Source organism: Lagenorhynchus albirostris, chromosome 7 (genome assembly GCF_949774975.1).
Source record: "Lagenorhynchus albirostris chromosome 7, mLagAlb1.1, whole genome shotgun sequence".
Classification (NCBI taxonomy): Eukaryota; Metazoa; Chordata; class Mammalia; order Artiodactyla; family Delphinidae; genus Lagenorhynchus; species Lagenorhynchus albirostris.
This window is the reverse complement of record NC_083101.1, coordinates 55741894-55760082: the sequence shown is the minus strand read 5'-3', so window position 1 is coordinate 55760082 and position 18189 is coordinate 55741894. Positions and strand designations below refer to the sequence as shown.

General features: G+C 41.2%; 1 protein-coding gene across 4 annotated transcripts in view; it reads left to right on the top strand.

Annotated features, from left to right (window-relative positions):
* PLGRKT (plasminogen receptor with a C-terminal lysine) overlaps nucleotides 1-18189 on the top strand; it is a 61767-nt gene that overhangs the window by 9613 nt on the left and 33965 nt on the right. The window contains exons 1-3 of one of the 4 annotated variants that reach the window (XM_060155052.1): nucleotides 2096-2225; nucleotides 3319-3446; nucleotides 5302-5388. In XM_060155052.1, the coding sequence (XP_060011035.1) occupies nucleotides 5308-5388 (81 nt within the window). In that variant the 5' untranslated portion in view covers nucleotides 2096-2225; nucleotides 3319-3446; nucleotides 5302-5307. The other 3 variants (XM_060155053.1, XM_060155054.1, XM_060155055.1) reach the window with 3 other exon arrangements.

The following is an 18189-nucleotide window of genomic DNA, read 5'->3' as shown; positions in this document are numbered from 1 at the left end:
AACGTTTTATATACAGAGCTACAGTAGTCCCTGCCTCTATAGCTTGTTGCTAGGCTAAAATTGATAATCATAATTTCCTACTTCATTCACTTTTGTTTCCCTTGCTCTATACAGTATCTTAGTAGATTAGGATTTTTTACCTGGTATGGTGATACAACACTTTAATTCCTGTATGGTCTGAAATTTAAGTGCTCCTGACTTTATCAGGTTACTGTAGTTATCTAATGATCATTATTATTGCACATGGGAGTATTAACATATGCTCAGTGAATCTTTGGGAGTCATGCACATTTCCCCTTGCCCTCATTGTATAGCTGCAACCCAATTTCCTCTTGGTAATTAGGATCAGTTATTCCAATTCCATCATGATGAGGAACCAAACTGATCAGGGGGCAGTTTCAGCTTCCAATTCAATGGAGCTACGGCTGGGTCCTCTAGTGGAAACATTTCTTCCTTTTGAACTAGTACTTCAAAGTATGATAAACCCAAGGTTGTAGAAATGGTGTGCTGGATATTTTCATTTGTCCGGAACCTCTACAGACTGTATGGACCTGGCTCCTCTATCTTCTGGCTTTCTTGTGGATCCAGCCAATGGAAGATTTCAGCAGGATTTCCGAGCATGGAAGGACAGAAGGATGTATCTTTCTTTTCCACCCTATCCCCACTTGGAGCTGAGGTGCTAGCAGTGGCTACAACTATAGGATCTTACCCTCCTGGGCCAAAGGTCAGCATCGACTGCTTTCCTCTCCTGAACAACACAGCTCCTGTTGGTAGCCCTCTTATACAGCCACAGATATGGCTCTCGCCTGGTTTTAGTAACTGCTCCCTTACCTTTGTCCCTTCAGACCTAGAGTTAGTAACAGGATCCCACTGTTGCTGGTTACTACTGTTTATTTAATGCTAACTGTGTGCCAGACATGGTGCTAAGTGCCTGAATATATTATCTCATTTAGTCTTCACAATCCAGTAAATTAGATGGCTTTAGTCCTATTGTAGAGATGATAAAAGTAAGTTTTGGAGAGGATGAAGAGTGACAGTGATGGAGCTGGAAATCAAATCAAATATAGGTGTGCTTATGCTAGAGTCCAAGCACTCAAATGCTATCATACCAATTGTTATCCCCTCTTAAAGAGTCAAAGTTCCATGTGGCTTTGCTTCTATGGTGCCCCAGTCACTCTGGCAACAGGTCGGTGTGGTGTTCCCTCACATACAGAGCCTGGGGAAGGTTAGATCCCTTCTCCACAGGTGTGATGGTCAGCCAGGGCTAAGGGCAGTGACCTTCCTCATTGACCTTCCTCAAGGCCAGAGCCTGGTGAAGTCCATGGTATTCTTCCAAGCCATTTAATAACAAAGAACAGAATGCCAACAGTTCCTCAAGTATTCTCTCAATGAAGCTGGGTGAGAGGCTTGACTTACTCAAGATAGAAATTACTAGTGGGGTGAGAAGAAATGAATCTCTCAGAACAGAAGGGGAGAAAGATAGCTCTGTCAAAAAAAAAAAAGAAATTTGATTTGGTAACTCTGGTCAAGTCTGCTCTTTTTCGTTTCCTGTCTTAATCTTTTTGCCACTTTAATGGTGGCAGCTCAACAGATGGAGTAGGCTGAGGCTCTAACAAATTAAATAAACTATGTCTGTGCTGAGATTCAAATGGGGAAAAAAGTCCACGCTCAACATAAACCTATTCTATAAGAAGAAAAGCCCTTACATATGTTTATAACTGTGGATTATGCTTAAGTGACAACCGCTCACGAGACACATTCTCTTCTAGAAACAGAGCCTACAAGTGGTGGTTGACATCGTATGTGAACAACTGTGAGACGGCTCATTGAGCTCTATGGAGGTTTTAGCTCTGCGAGGGAGCATGGATTGCTCAGGCTCCTCGTGGGTAACTGACAAACCTCACTGAGGACTTTAAGTGAGATTTCCATTATGCTTCTTCTGCCTCCCCTCAAAATTTGAGTCGCTGGATTTTGAATTTGCCTTTTTAACCTGCCCCTTCCAGGCACCAGGCGGGAAAGAAAACACCAGGCCTCCTCGGTCAGGCAAGCGGGCCCTTTAAGGAAGACGAGACCTGCGCTGATAGGCTGAGGCTCGGAATCCCTGCCATGGCTAGCCAATCCCAAAGCTCTGCGGGGCGAGACCCGGTCCGTGCGGCGGTCTCGGACTCCGGCCTGGAGGCCTCTGCTTTGATCAGTGTCCCCGCACTTCCACTGCCCACTGCCCAGTGAGTGAGCGCCGGCCGTGCGTGCCAGGCCGGCCGCAGGCTGCTGGGGAGGGCGGGTCCGCGGGGCTGCGTCTGCGTCTGCCGGCGCCGAGCTCAGGGCCTTGGGCTTGCCGGGCCGCGCTGGGTGCCCTCTCCTTGTGAGTGCCCTTGGCTTTCCCGCTCCTAGTATCGCCAACCTCGTTTCGGAGGAACCGCTTCTAGTGCTAAAGACTCCAGACCTCTCCCATACCATTGTAATTAAGTTGGGGGAAGTAGGCAGAGCGTTATCAACGGAAATCAGCATACCACTGCAGGAATTCCCAAGTTACTGTGATTGGGTCCAGGATGAGCGGGTGGAGTTATAAATTACAGAAAACCTACCTGAAGCTGTGAGTTCTCGGCTGGAATTTGCAGGGGAAATGGGCTAGTTGGAATGGAACCCAAAGACTTATTGAAAATGATTGTAATTATGCAACCAGTCAGAAATGTAGGTAGTTAATGTGTCATTCGATCAGGAAATGAGTCAGCGCAGAAACTTGGATGACAGAGGTTATGGGTCATGGAATTATCCTTTTCTTTTCTTTTTAAAGTAAAATCAAATCCTGGCTCCTAGATGCAACCTGAGAAGGGCTGCCTGGAACTTGCGGTCCCAACACTTCTTCCTCAGAAATACCCATGCCTGTTGTAATCTGTAGCACAGTTGAGGCAGGGTTGGAGCATTAAAGAGTCCTTTCTAAGGTCTCAGGAGTAACTGAAGGAAAAACGAAGGCAGAAAGGACCCAAATCAGCATTCTTAGCCCTCTGACACACGCTGGTATCAAAGTTTTAAGTAGCAAGGCGTTTGTCACCAATGACAAAGTGTTAGCATTTTTGAAAGACTCACCTTATACAATTTGGTGAATTCAAAGTTACTCCTATTGCAAGGTCACTCCTGTTTATTTTCTGATATATATTTTGTGAGTGGGAGAGTGAAAGCTGAGAGTATTGTGGATACCCTAAGGAACCTCCCAGACTTTGGAAAATGGCTTTCTTAGGGTGGGAAAAGAAGGAGAAGAAGGTTGAAAATACCGAATTCCAGGGCACAGTTCACAAGGTGTGGTGCACTCATTTTCAGGTGTGGTCTCCTTTGGGAACCAAGGGAAAGCTCTTCTTCCTGCTTGGCTTCTACCTTTAACCCGTGGGAATATCCCCTGATACATCAAAACTACAATCCAGACCCAAGAGAGCAAGGACAAGAAAAAGGTAAGCCTAAGTCCTAACTTTCCACATGGTTTCTCTTCCCTGGATCACTGACACGAGGATTGTCACTCCGCTTCAGGGGAGAGTCCACCCCCTTATAAATAGGAGCACTCTAAGGGACATAACTCTGACATACAGGGTGTGTGTGTGTGTGTGTGTGTGTGTGTGTGTGTAAATGGGATTAGAGGACAGCTGTTTTCTTTATAAATGTTTGCTGCATATGTAAAAATTCAATGATCTACTCCTACACGCAAAAGAAAAATAAGGAATGGCAACTGCCTGAGCTACACTTTCTCTTGTGTCACTCATGCTTTCTGCACATTTGTGGGAAAGAGACACCTTGGTGACTGCCAAAATGGATAATATATTGCTTCTGCCTTCAGGCAAGTTCTGCTCTGCTGTTGGAGACAATGGACTTGGGGCTGTCAAATCTGGAGACAGCAGAGAACTTCTGCTAGATCTGCCCACCCTTACTGGGTGACTCTGCCTCTGGTCACTCACAGGATGGAGGAGGGCAGTGGCTGAGGGGTGGGGTGGGTAGGGAAATCTCATGACCTCCCAGGCCTGTTCAGGACTCTGCCTCTCCTCCTCTGGCTCAGCCTCCTGTGCCTAGCATTGAAGCTGACTCTGGCTCAGAGACCCCTATAAATCCAGGGTGCATCTCTGGCCAAAATACAGGGAAGCCAGTGAAGTCTGGCTTGTAGTATACACTCACTTGGAGCCCCATTAGCAGGGATAACCCATTGCGTCTGGCATGAAATATCCTCCCTCTCCCATCATCTTCTCACCAGTTAGCTAGATCCCAAGATTTTCTGCTGAGGCTATGGAAAATAGGAACTCTGTCTGAGCTTCCCACAGAATATTGTGAATTCTGGGCAGAAAGCATTAGGAATGGCCACTCTGACCTGATGTTCACAAAGTGCTCAACAGCCTACCAAAGAGAATCAGCAACATCGCTGAAGCGGGTAGAGTAGTCATAACTTCCCTGAGTTCTGCAGTCTTCTGAAAGTAGAATCAACAACTAACTGAGGTCTTCTGTACCTACCCAATTGACTTAAGAGCAAAAATTGGAGTTCTGGACCATCTAGAATTGCCAGCCCACTTAAGAACTTCTTAAGTAAGATAAATAAGATAGATGATAACCATGTATTCATTTAAAATTTGTGTTTCCCAGAACATTTAAGTATCCTTAGGTTTTCCCCCTTTTGAGAACTTCAGTAGTAGCTTAAGAAGAAAAAAGTGAGGCTAGAGGAGGATGGCCAAGGGATGTTAGCAGTGGGTGGATGGAAAGAGCAAGTGGGTAGGAGAGGGGTAGGGATTATAGGAAGAGTATTGATATAGTAACCTTGAGATACCTAAAACGTCCTAAAATACAAATGCAAGGAGCACAGAGAAATCGGTGTTCAAGTTGTACAGTGCATCTTCTAAATCACTCCTCCTCAAAAGCAAAGGTTCTGTCATCCAGCTGTACAGAAGGTAAGAGGGTGGATGGTATTCACCCTGCCCCTCCTAAAAATGAGAGCGTTCTTTTTTTGTTTGTTTGTTTTTAAGTGCTCAGTTCTTCAAGATATACAGTGGGAAGAAAAATCAGGAAACATGAAGCTATAGAGCAGGAAAAGATTTTGGAAATCATCCAGTTTAATCAGCTGTTCTTATGTAAGTAAATGATGGCCAGACTGGTTAAGTTTGTCCAAGATCAGACAGCTAGTTAGGAGCAAAGACTAGTGTCCATACTGTGTTCCCAGGTCAGAAAATTTTCTTTTTTTACTTTGTCTTAAGCTCATGGTAGCCTGAAAACAGAGCATATGAGGATGCATGTAGAATATATTGTTTTAAACTTTGCTTTTTTACATTTTAGGTCAAGATGGGGTTTATATTTTCAAAATCTATGAATGAGAACATGAAAAGCCAGCAGGAGTTCATGCTTATGAATGCCCGACTTCAGGTACATTTTTATTTTTTTAATTTAAAAAAAAATTTTTATTTATTTTTGGCAGCATTGGGCCTTCGTTGCTGCACGTGGGCTTTCTCTAGTTGCAGAGAGCGGGGGCTAGTCTTCACTGCAGAGCATGGGCTCTAGGAACATGGGCTTCAGTAGCTGTGGCATGTGGGCTCACTAGTTGTGGTTCACGGGCTCTAGAGTGCAGGCTCAGTAGCTGTGGCACGTGTGTTTAGTTGCTCCGTGGCATGTGGGATATTCCCAGACCAGGGCTTGTACCTGAGTTCCCTGCATTGGCAGGGGGTTTCTTAACCACCGAGGGAAGTCCTTCAGATACATTTTTAGATAATTAAGCTTTTATGTTGTTACGGTGGTTAAAGTTTCTGTCACATGTGCTCCAGCACTATGTTCTCCTTAACCTCCCAAAAGGTAAAATGCCCTCGGTGCTCTACCCTCAAAGCCAAGATGAAGTAGACTACTAATTATCTGGTGAATGGGCTTGTTTAAATCTCTAATCTAGATATCTAATGTAAAAATTTCCATACTGCAGGAAGAGATAACTGCTTAGAGTGTATGGTAGAATAATGCCCCTCCCCACCCTGCCAAAAAGACATCTGCATCCTAATCCCTGTGAATATGTTACCTTACATGGCAAAAGGGATTTTACAATGTGATTAAGCTGAGGAGTTTGAATTGGGGGAGACCCTGGATTATCCTGGTTTATCTGGATGGGCCCAGTGTAATCATAAGGGTCCTTATAAGGGAAAGAGGGAGGCAAGAGGGTCAGAGTCAGAGAGAGAGAGATTTGAAGATGCTATGCTGATTGATGACTTTGAAGATGGAATAAAAGGGCCATGAGCCAAAAGATTCAGGCAACCTCTAGAAACTGGAAAAGGGAAGGATACAGATTCTCCCCTAGAGCCTCCAGAGGGAATGCAGTCCCTCCAGTCCATTCTGGACTTCTGACCTTCAGAACTGTAAGGTAATCAATTTGTGTTGTTTTAAGCCACTAAGTTTGATAACTTGCTATAGCAGCAATAGGAAATTTTAATACAGTGTGAACATTCGACATTGGATTTATACAATGGCTGGATAAAAAGATCAAAGCAAAGTAGAAGATTGTCTAAATGCCTAATATAGGTTATCAAAAGGTATTTTAAAATGTTGTACATCAATCAAGTATTAAAAGTTTGACTGAAATTATTTTCCTAAGACGTCTAACGAAGATCTCTAGGCCTCTGTGGTTCATTATGGCCCTGGGAATAGACAGTCCTATTGTGAGACATATAGTGAGTGGTTAAAAGTGAGGACCAAAGCCAGGCAGCCTGGGTTTGAATCCTAGTTCCACCTCCTGACTAACTGTGTGGCTTCTGCTTCAGTCTCCTAACCTATAAACTGGAGGTTATAGTATCCCCCTCAGAGGGTTGCTATGAGGAGTAAAGATGACGGTATATAGAGAATGTGTAGAACAACGCGTCAGGTCTTTCGAACAATGTCTCTCACTCTATAAGCATTAGTTGTTGCAGTTATTATTGCTTCTAAAGAGTGATAAGACTGTCTTGTGCAGGATAAAGATCTCTTTGGGGGGGAATGGAACTGTTGAAAGAATAGGCAATTGAATTGTTTAACAGAAGAAAGTGACCTAGAGGAGACCAAACATTAGGTTTATGAACCAGCAAAGTATGTCACATACTCAGAGAGTCCTTGTCCAAGACCCCTGGAAACTATAGGGCTTTTACTTTTATGTCAGAAGTCAGGGTCTGTGAAGGGTTTGGAATTTTACCCTACTTGCAAGCTAAGAGATTAGCTTATTACTATCCCATGGATGCTGGCAGAACACAGGAGACACCTACAGCAGACGGAGGAGTTTATTACTCACAGCACAGCAAGAGCATAAGCATGAGGTTCGTGTCAATTCCCCATGCCTCTCAAGTCTCACAGAGGTGACAAAGATGGGTTCACATGGGTGCTGTACACTCAGTGGGTTGTGGCACCCTTGAACTTTGGGAATCTGCTGCTTTTCTAGTTAATGAGGAGCTGGTGGAGTTGAGGTGGGGAGAACTTTAACCCCTTCCTGAAGGTTGTTCCCTGCAAACATAACCTCAAGAAATGGCCTGAATAAGCAGCAGTGTGGGCCTTGCATTCTTGGCTTACCCAGAATGTGGGGGTACCTTCAGGGACCGTGGCAGACTGCCCCCTCAGTGCAGTTGACCAGAGCTTTGAGAACAGCCTTGACTTCTGCCCACTGATCCAAGCGACCATTATAGCTGGTGCTGAGGGTCAAACTGGCCGGAACACTATCAGCACCATTAGTTTTCAGCTTAGCTGAACCAAAGGTGAACCAGGCCCAGGCATTTAGGACAGTCTCTGTGAACCCAAGGGCCTTTTGAGCCAGTAGGTTTGCTTCAGGTAGCAGAGTCAGGGATAAAGTTTTCACCAAAGGGTAGCTACTACTCCTTTATGCAAAACTGAGATGACATCAGGGCCAGGCTAGGCACATCCTCAAATACATTATTTTCATTTGACCAGCAAATGGGTGCTTTCCTTGTAGTTGTCATCTCCTAGTTGACCCACCCTTCAAAAATGGGGATGTCAGGCCTGAGTCATAAATTCTCCAGGGGTAAGGTGTTCATTTTTAACAGGAGCTCAGTAATAGGCCAATAACTGCCTCCCCATTTTGAAAGGGGTCTGTTATGGGTTTGTGTCCCATCCCCCCGCTCCAAATTCATATTGTTAAAGTCCAAACCCCCACTACCTCAGAATGTGACCTTATTTGGAGATAGAGTCTCTACAGAGGTAATCAAGTTAAAATGAGGTCATTAGGATGGGCTCTAATCCAATACGGCTTGTGTCCTTATAAAATTTGGACACAGAGACGTGCATACAGGGAGAAGGCCGTGTGAATATGAAGACACCATCTACAAACCAGGAAGACAGTCCTGAAACAGAGCCTTCCTTCACAGCCCTCACAAGCAACCAACCCTGCTGACACCCTAACTTTGGACTTCCAGCCTCCAAAACTGAGACAATATATTTCTGTTGCTTAAGCCACCCAGTTTGTGGTACTTTGTTATGGCAGCCCCAGAAAACTAATACAGGATGTATCTGGTGCCTGTGTCCAGCGTGTGGCGCTGCTGTACTGGGCAATGGCCTCTGGAGATGGCTGTGATTTTCTCTTTTTCGCCTGGGATTCTATATTGTTTCTATTGGACCACTTGGAAGGGGTCAGAGAACCCCTGAATGGGAGAATGTCCTCTCATCACTATGAATGTTTACAATAAAAGCAAGCAACACAGAATACATTATATATTTATATTCAGGGGACACAACTGCAGTACGTTGAATCAGCTGAATGTTCTTTAACTTCCCTTTCTCACTGCAAACTGCTCAAACCCTGTCAGTTGAATTTTGCTCCGTGGGAACACAGATCAAAGATATTAACATAGGTACTTCAGGGGTTATCATGATAGTTTCAGGAGATTAGGCTGTTTCCCAGCTGGGGGAGATAGAGAATACAAATGTGTGTTTGCCCTTTGGTTTCTCATCCCAGAATTAGTATTACTTCCTCCACTGGGCTCCCCTGGCTTCTGGAGGGCACTGGGGCTCAGGGGCATCATTGTTTTAGCCAACACTGGTGCCACTGCTCTGCCCTGTATCCTCAGCACTTTGGGCCACCCTGGCACTTAGCACATCCTCCCTGCACTGGACCAAGTAGACATGGGTGCCCACATCCAACAAAGCTATAAACATTGAGTTCCTCCTCTCCCCTCCCTGAAATTCCCTGGCACACTCAGCCTTCTTCCCTAAAGCAGCTCAAGTTGGAGGAGTGGAGGAGGGAAAGAGCAGCTCGGTGCCAGTCAGCAAGGGTTTGAATTTACTCTGTTTCAAAGGGCCTCCCGTCGCTGGACTCAACAAACAAATTTCTAACGTATTTAGCCTATGCAAAGTTCTATATCTTCATTGCTAACAGCATTATTTCAGCTTTGGGTAACCCTTGACCCATCAGCCATAGCCACATTGCATGACTTTTGGCTGGGGTGTGGGGCTTGCTGTCCCATTGATGTCATGAAAACATCCTTTCCTTCTCCCACTCCAGAGGAGAATGTGCCACAACCAAAGCACCATCTGGGAGTCTTGTTTGGACCCTATTGTTTCTCAGCCTCATTTAACACATAAGATAGTGAGAGATCTTCACTCTACCCTCTTACTTTCACCACCACCTATGCAAGAGCATTTACTTCCAGATCTCAGGGAGCCTTCTGATATCCTCTAACCTGACCAACAAGGGCCCTCTTCCAGAACGCCATCTCTATCAGCATCTTATCCTTGTCACCCAAACTGGCAGGCCGCATGAAGGGTCTGGGATTTTACCCTACTTGCAAATTAACAAGTTAGCCTGTTACTGTTTCACAGATGCTGGCAGAAGATTTTGTTACTCACAGCACAACAGGGAGCATAAGCATGGTGTTGCTGCCAGTTTTCTATGCACTCCAAGTCCCGTGGAGGTGATGGAGGTGGGCCTAGTTGCATGCTTAGGTGGATGCCTGGGTTTGTGACATGGGTGAGGGACAGTGAGCTTATAGAATCTATCACCTTTGTCATGAATGGTGAGCAAGGCTGCTCTTTGACTGGGAAGAGATGTTACTTCATCCCTCAAAGTTGCTTACTGCAAACACAACCCTGACAAATGGCCTGGGCAAAGAGTAGTCAGGGCCTGCATCCTTGGCCTACTCAGCAAGAATGCTTAGGGCCCATGGCAGATTGATTCTTCCAACACATGTGTTGGTTAAGATGATTAGTTTTTCCTTGTTGAACAGGATATATTTTATTAATTATCTTTTAATTTCAAGGAAGGATGACAAAAAGAATATAGATCAATACAGTTGAAGCAGCCTTCCAACCCTAAAGCTGCTTGAGTTCTCATCCTAACTGGGGCAGGCAAGGGAGAAACATACTCATCTGTAGCAGTTTTGGAAGATTGGGTTGGTCCTTGAATGTTCCTCATTTAAAGAAACTAAACATCTAGCATCATTTTAAGGCTTAGGGCTATTCTCCTTTATATATATAAGAAATATCATGAAATATTTTATATATACAAGAGAATATATTTATAAATTATGAAGCATAATAAAATGAACACCAATGAACCCATCACTAAATTGAAGAATTATATTATCACAATACCCCTGAAGCTACATATGGGTTCCTCCCTATCTGCTGAATGAACCCAAACAGCTAAAGTTCGGCTGGAATGTCCCAGAGTTCCTAGAACTAAGCAGGACTCTGAAAATGGAAGGAATGGGCCACTGGGGTGGGAGATGGCATGTCAGTTCTTCAAAGGGGAGGTTTAAAAAACCCCCGTTGAAACACCAGGCCTACTAATATCTCTAGCCTGTGATGTCTTTTGGCTTTTTTCCTATTTGATGGCACTTTGATTAAAAAGGATAAATAGAAGAAATAAAGCAAAACATTTATTAAAAAGAAGCCTAATAACTATAATCCTTTTCCCAGTGGGTTTTTTTAAGTTCTACTTCTTTTTTTTTTGGTAAAAAAAGATAAATCATAACTTGATAATTCCATATTATTGGTGCTTATCTTTCAGAATAAAGGACCAGAATTAGAGATTCAGCTACATCTTATACCAGGTTCCCGCCTCTGGCTGTATATTCGATTCAGAGGGGCTTTTGAATGTACAGGTCCCACCCCAGACCAATCAGATCTCTTCATGGCCAGACATGTAGTTGCTTTAAGCTCTCCAGGGGACTATAATGCACAGCCTGGGTTGAGAACCTTTGCCCTTTCCTTTTGCTACATAATTGTAATTGGTGATTGGCAGTGATTTAATATAGCATACATTGGAGATAAACCCAAATAAGTTTTCAATTTAGGTAAGTTAATCATGAAATTAAATCAATCACTGGAGTCTGGTTAATAAAAATTTATAAAAGGCTTCAAATCAAAATGGTTTCTTTTTTATTAACAAGTTGGTTCCAGATGAGCTAGAGGGGATTCATACTACTCAGTATAATAATGTTTTCAGATCATCAGCAAAAGTCTGTTTCTCACTGCTCTGTCTAGCCTCTGTTACTGAGGATGGTGGATGGATGGCTGTATTCATTAAGCCAAGTATCAATCAGGTAAAAATGAATACTTCCTTAAAAATGCCACTAGATGGCACACCTAAACCAATTTTATATGACCTAAGTGGCCAGAAAAGCATTTTGATGTTATAAAATAGGATAGAAACTGGAAGTATAAAGCAGAAAAAATGAGGGAAGATTCCATGGGTTTTTGCTGTGCTGTAGTGCTTTGTAGGAAAAGCAGTCATGGTCCATGTATAAGATTAGTAGGGCAGTTTATTCATTGTTCACTATGAGCAGGCAACAAACTAAAGACTTAAAAAAATACATGAGGGACTTCCCTAGTGGTGCAGTGGTTGAGAATCAGCCTGCCAATGCAGGGGACACGGGTTCGAGCCCTGGTCTGGGAAGATCCCACATGCCGCGGAGCAACTAAGCCCGTGCGCCACAACTACTGAGCCTGTGTTCTGGAGCCCACAAGCCACAACTACTGAGCCTACATGCCACAACTGCTGAAGCCCGCACGCCTGGAGCCAGTGCTGTGCAACAAGAGAAGCCACCACAATGAGAGGCCCACACACCACAACGAAGAGCGCCCCCCCCTCGCCGCAATTAGAGAAACAGCGAGCCTTTGACCTGTAAGTCTATGTAGTGTTTGGTGTTAAGAAAATGAGGTATAGTTATAAACCAAAAATACAGTTATTTAATATATATGAAATAATGTGCTACATGCTAAGCAGGATTCAGACGTGTATAAGGTGTGGGCTCTATATTCAAGGAACTTCTCATCTTATTTGGTGGGAAGAAGGTGAGGTATGCTGCAAATAACCAGATGTTTGTGGTATGAATGTGACAGGTAGAATAATGACCCCCTAAAGATGTCCACACCCTAATCCCTGAAACCTGTGAATATATTACCTTATATGGCAAACAGACTTTGCAGATGTGACTGAGGGAACAGGCCTTGAGATGAGAAAATTATCCTTGATTATCAATGTGGACCCAATCTAAACACACGAATTCTTAAAGTAGAGAGTTAAAGACAAAAGAGTCAGAGAGATGTGATGTTGCTGGCTTTGAAGATGGAGGAAGGCACCCCCAACCAAGGAATGCAGGTGGCCTCTAGAAGCTGGAAAATGCTAGGAAACAGATTTTCCCCTAGACTCTCCAGAAAGGAACACAGCCCTGCAGACATCTTGATTTTAGCCCATTCAGACCTGTGTTGGACATCCAATGTCCAGAAGTACAAGATAATAATCTGTGTTGTTTTAAGCCACTAAGATGGTAGTAATTTGTCTGTACAGCTATATATGTTAGGGTTATCTTTACAACATAAAATATAGTGTAGACTCAATAAATGCTTTTTCAAATATTTAAAGAGTAAAACAGCAAATAATAGCAAATAACTTATGAGAACTTGAAATTGCTTAAACCCCTATAACTCCCAACATCTATAATTCTTGTGCCCTCCCATCTGTTTTTTTGAGGTGAAAGCTGTGCCAACATCTTAGAATAAAAAGGGCTTGATGTTCTGAGGAAAGCAAGAAAGTACAGTGTTTGCTTTGTATAGAGTCTTGTGGCGACAAGGAACCCAAAATGTAGAGTAGGTAGTGAAGAGGAGAGGAAAGCAGCCAACTCCATCTACAGCAAAAAGATGACCAAGTGGGAGTTGGCTCAAGAACTAGAAGTGTCAGGAGACTTAACTAGGAAGTGCCTTGGAAAAAAAGGCAGCATGATCAACACAAGTTCACCTACAGTGGGAGCTACAAGGAAGGCTACAACAGCTTAATTCTTGTGCCTGGATTCATAACTGTCTTCAACTTACCCCTCTGAAACTCATTTCTGCCCATGTCCCCATCCTGGTTACCTGCTCTTAGCCTCCCTCTTCTGAGATTCTTTTTTTTTAATTGTGGTAAAATACACATAATATAAAATTCACGTTTTTAAAGTGTGCAATTCAGTGATATTTAGTACATTTACAGTGTTGTGCAACCATCACCACTATTTAATTCCATAGCACTTCCGTCACCCCAAAAGGAAACCCCATACCCATACCCATTAAGCAATCACTCCTCATCCCCCCTCCTCTCAGACCCTGGCAACCACTAATCTGCTTTCTGTCTGTATGGATTTGCCTGTTCTGGACATTTCATACAAATGGAATCATACAATATGTGGTCTTCTGTGTCTGGCTTATTTCAAGTAGCATAATCTTTCCAAAGTCCATCTGTGTTGTAGAATGAATCAGTATTTCATTCCCATTCATAGGTAAATAACATTCCATTGTATTAATATACAACATTTTCTTTATCCATTCATCGGTTTAAGGACATTAGGATTGTTTCCACTTTGGGCTATTTCCCACTTTGGGAATAGTGCTGCTATGGGAATTCTTGTACAGGTTTTTGTTTGAACTCTTGCTTTTCAATTCTTTTTGAGTATATATACCTAGGAGTAGAATTGCTGGATCATATGATAATTTTATGTTTAATTTATTCAGGAACCACTAAATGTTTCCCACAGTGGCTTTACCATTTTACATTCCTACAACAATGTATGAGGGTTACCATTTCTCCAACATTCTCACCAATACATGTTATTTTCAGTTTTTGTTTCTTTGTTTTTAAATTCTAGCCATTCTAAGTGGGTTTACAGTGGTATCTTATTGTAGTTTTGATTTGAATTTCCATAATGACTAATAATAACATTAAACATTTTTCATGTGCTTTTTGGCCATTTGCATATCTTCTTTGGAGAAACATCTCTTCTAGTCCTTTGCTCATTTATAAATTGGGTTGTTTGTCTTTTCCTTGTTGAGTTGTAAGAGTTCCTTATATATTTTGGATACTAGATCCTTATCAGATATAAGATTTGCAAATATTTTCTCCCATTCTGTGAGTTGTCTTTTTACTCTCTTGACAGTGTCCTTTGATGCATGCGACTTTTTAATTTCTATGAAGTCAAATTTAGTTTTTCTTTTGTTGCTTGTACTTTTGGTATCATATCTGAGAAAGTGTTGCCAAATCCAAGATCATTAAGATTGTACCTACGTTTTATTCTAAGAGTTTTATGGTTTCAGCTTTTATATTTAAGTTTTTGATCCACTTTGAGTTCATTTTTGTATATGAAGTGAAGTAAGGGTCCATTTTCATTTTTTTGAATGTGAATACCCAGTTATCTCAGTACGATGTTCATTCATTATGAACATGAAGTTAGACATTGCACAGTAAAGATTAGGAATCACATAGTAAGTCTGTTACTGACGCAGATGAAGAAGCTGTTCACCTGGGTCCAGGCCCTCTGAAATGAGCATCTTGACTTGTTAGTGGCCTTCAAGTGCCTGAACTTCAAGATGGTAGTAACCTGCTAGTGTCTTTCTTTACCAAAGTTGGAACGAATGGAAATAAGTTAATTTAACTATATTATGAAGGATTGGGTCTAAATGCAAAGAATATACTTAATGAATTTCCTGACTTTTAAAGAGACTTCTAAAAATGTTAAGTCTGTTTAAGTGTGGGGCAAGATATTAATATGTCTGGAATCACTTAGAAGAGTTAATAAAAACACTAAGATTTCCTGTATATTGTCTATGTTGAGAAATGGTAGGAAATGAAAGTAAAATAATTAATAAAAGTCACTGGTAATAGGTCAAGTTGATCCTTTGCTGCCTAGTCCTTCCATGCTGACAAGTTGGTCCAGGACCCTTCCCACACTCAATTCTCCAAGGGGGACATTGGTTTTAAGTTTGTTCACAAACTTAAATGAGATCAATAAATCCAGTTATAGATGATCAGAAAACTTTTCCTTTTAGTTTCCTCCCTCAGCTACAATTCTATTTTCATAAATATAATCAGAGTCAATTTTAATTTATTTCTAGTTCTTCATTGCTTGAGCAAGCAGGGGATGGAGGGTTACTTTACTTATTCATTAACTTGAGCATTTACTGAATGCCTAGTATATAAGATTTTGGGCCCAAAACTATTAATTAAAAAATGATCCTATGGTTTTAATAATTATCTTCACTTTCCTCTATAAATCTTCATAATATGTACATAATGTGTACACATATACACACTCACTTCATCTTATTTTGAAAAGAATGTAAAGTAGGCTTGCTGTTAAAATCTTTAGACTTCTCATATGTGTCTTGTTTCTACTTCATTTTCTTCCTTAAGATAACTGACGATATAGGGCAGCAGGGGGAAAAGGATTTTAGAGAGAAAAAGAGCCCCATAAACATCCTTAATATACAATTAATAAAAGGGAACAAGCTTAAGTGTCATTATTCTTGAATAAATTTACTAAAATGCAGAATAATAGTGAATCCAGATTTTAAGAAATGTTTTAGTTTGAAATAATTTTATATTTGCAGAAAAGTTGCTAAACTAGTAGAGAGTTCACATATAGCCTTTGTTTAGCTTTCTTTAATATTAACAATTTACAAAATTATAGTAATGATCAAAACCAGGAAATTAACATCAGTACAATACTGTTAACTAAATTACTGATCTTTCTGAAGTTTCACCAGTTTTTCTCCTAATATTCCTTTTTTGTTCCAGGGATCCAAGATCTCACATTGCATTAAACTGTTGTTTCTTCTTAGTCTCCTTTGGTCTGTGACAGTTCCTCATTCTTTCCTTGGCTTTCATAAGTACTTTTAATAAGTACTGGTTATTTAGTATAATTTCTCTCACTTTGGGTTTTTCCAGTGTTTTCTCATGACTAGATTGAAGTTGTGCATTTTTTACATATTATTCTTAAACCACAGGATGCTGTTATGTCTCTCTCATTACATCATACCAGAGGATACTGTTGGTATAACTTATTACTAGTGATGTTAACCTTGGTCACTTCGTTAAGGTGGTGTACACCAGGTTTCCCTACTGTAAAGTTACTATTTTTCTTATTGATAAATATCTTTGAGGAGTTACATTGAGACTCTGTTAATATCTTGCTTCTCGTTAAACTTTTAACCACTGATTTTAGCATCCATTGGTGGGATCTTATATGGAACAATTATTACTGTGGTAATTTTTGCCTAATGGTAATTTTTGTATTTCCTTCATTCCATTTATATTTGTTCATTGGAATAGCTGTCCCTTCTCCATGTATTTATTTATTCATTTATTTATATCAATATGGACACATGGACCTACTATTCTGTGGGTTATAATTTAGTACCATCATTATTTATTTTATGGCCTAAGTTGTTTTGGCTATTGGGAATTCCTTCCAGTTGGTTCCCTATGTCCCTTTGACGTATCCCATCCTTTTTTGCTCATTTTCTGTTTCATAAGTTAGTTCATATATATTGCCCAGGCCTGGAATTAATCACTCATTCAAGGAGTCCTAGTTTTTTAATTAGAGAATGATATTTAGAAATCAAGATCTGGGCTCTAAGGGTGCTTATTGCTGTGGCCACTGTTCCTAGATCCTTTCAGCAAAGACATGTACTTATATACTAACCCATGTATATACACAGACTTATACATAGAAGTATTTCATACTATAAACCATGAGTTCATACTGATACCTCTAATTCCAATGCATTATAATGTTTCATTCTGGCCTTTCCTTTTTCTTTATTTTTAAGTTCTTTCTCAGACAATGAAAAGCCTGGCTCTCATTTTCTACAATATATTCACTTCAATCCTAGTAGAAACAAGAAACAGTTACAGGATTGCCAATATATACTAACCAGCATACATTATTTGTATGTTCTTTTCCCTTTTACACTATCAATTCAAAATACTGTTTTCCTATAAATTAGGGTAGTTCTTCCTGGGCTACTTCAGGGTGGTAATTTCATTTAAAATACAGTTGTACTTTGTATTCTCTCCACATCCTGTTTGAGTTTAGTTACAGGGTAGGGGAGTATATGAAACAAAACTATGTTCTAATCATTAAAGCTATACAAAAAGATACACTCCAAGAAGCATCCCTCCCTCCTCATCCTTGCTAACCTATTCCTATTCTTCTCTTTATATACCCTTTCCCATGCTGTCTCTGTGTCTGATCTCTCTAGTCTTCGGTTTATCATTCCTGCATATCTTTTGTACCATAAACAGATACACGTTTATTTTCTTATGTCCCCTTCTTTCTTACATGAAGGGTAGTGTACCATTGTACCCTTTTGTACCTTGCTTTTTTCATTTAACTGTATATCTTGGAAATCATTCCAATCAGTTCATAGAGCTCTTCCTCATTTTTTAACAGTTACATAATGCTCCATTGTGTGAATATATCATTTATTCAAATGGTGTATGGGCACTGTATTAGTTTCCTATTGCTATGACAAATTATCACAACACAAAATAATTATCTTACAGTTCTGGAAGCCAGAAGTTTGAAATGGGTCTCACTGGAAGAAAGTCAAGCTGTCAGCAGGGCTGCATTCCTTCTGGAGGATCTAGGGGAGAATCCCTCTCCTTGCCTTTTCCAGTTACTCGAGGCTGTCTGAATTTCTTGGCTCATGTCTCCTTCCTCACTCTTTAAGCCAGAAGTGTAGCATCTTCATCTCTCTCTGACTCTCTTGCTTCTATCTTTCACTTATGAGGACCCTTGCGATTACATTGGGCCCACCTGGATAATCCAGGCTAATCTCTGCATCTCAAATTCCTGAACTAATCATATCTGCATAGTCCCTTTTGCCATGTAATGTAATATATTCATGGGTTCTGGGGATTAGGACATGGACTTCTCTTGGGGGGAGGCATTATTCTGCCTA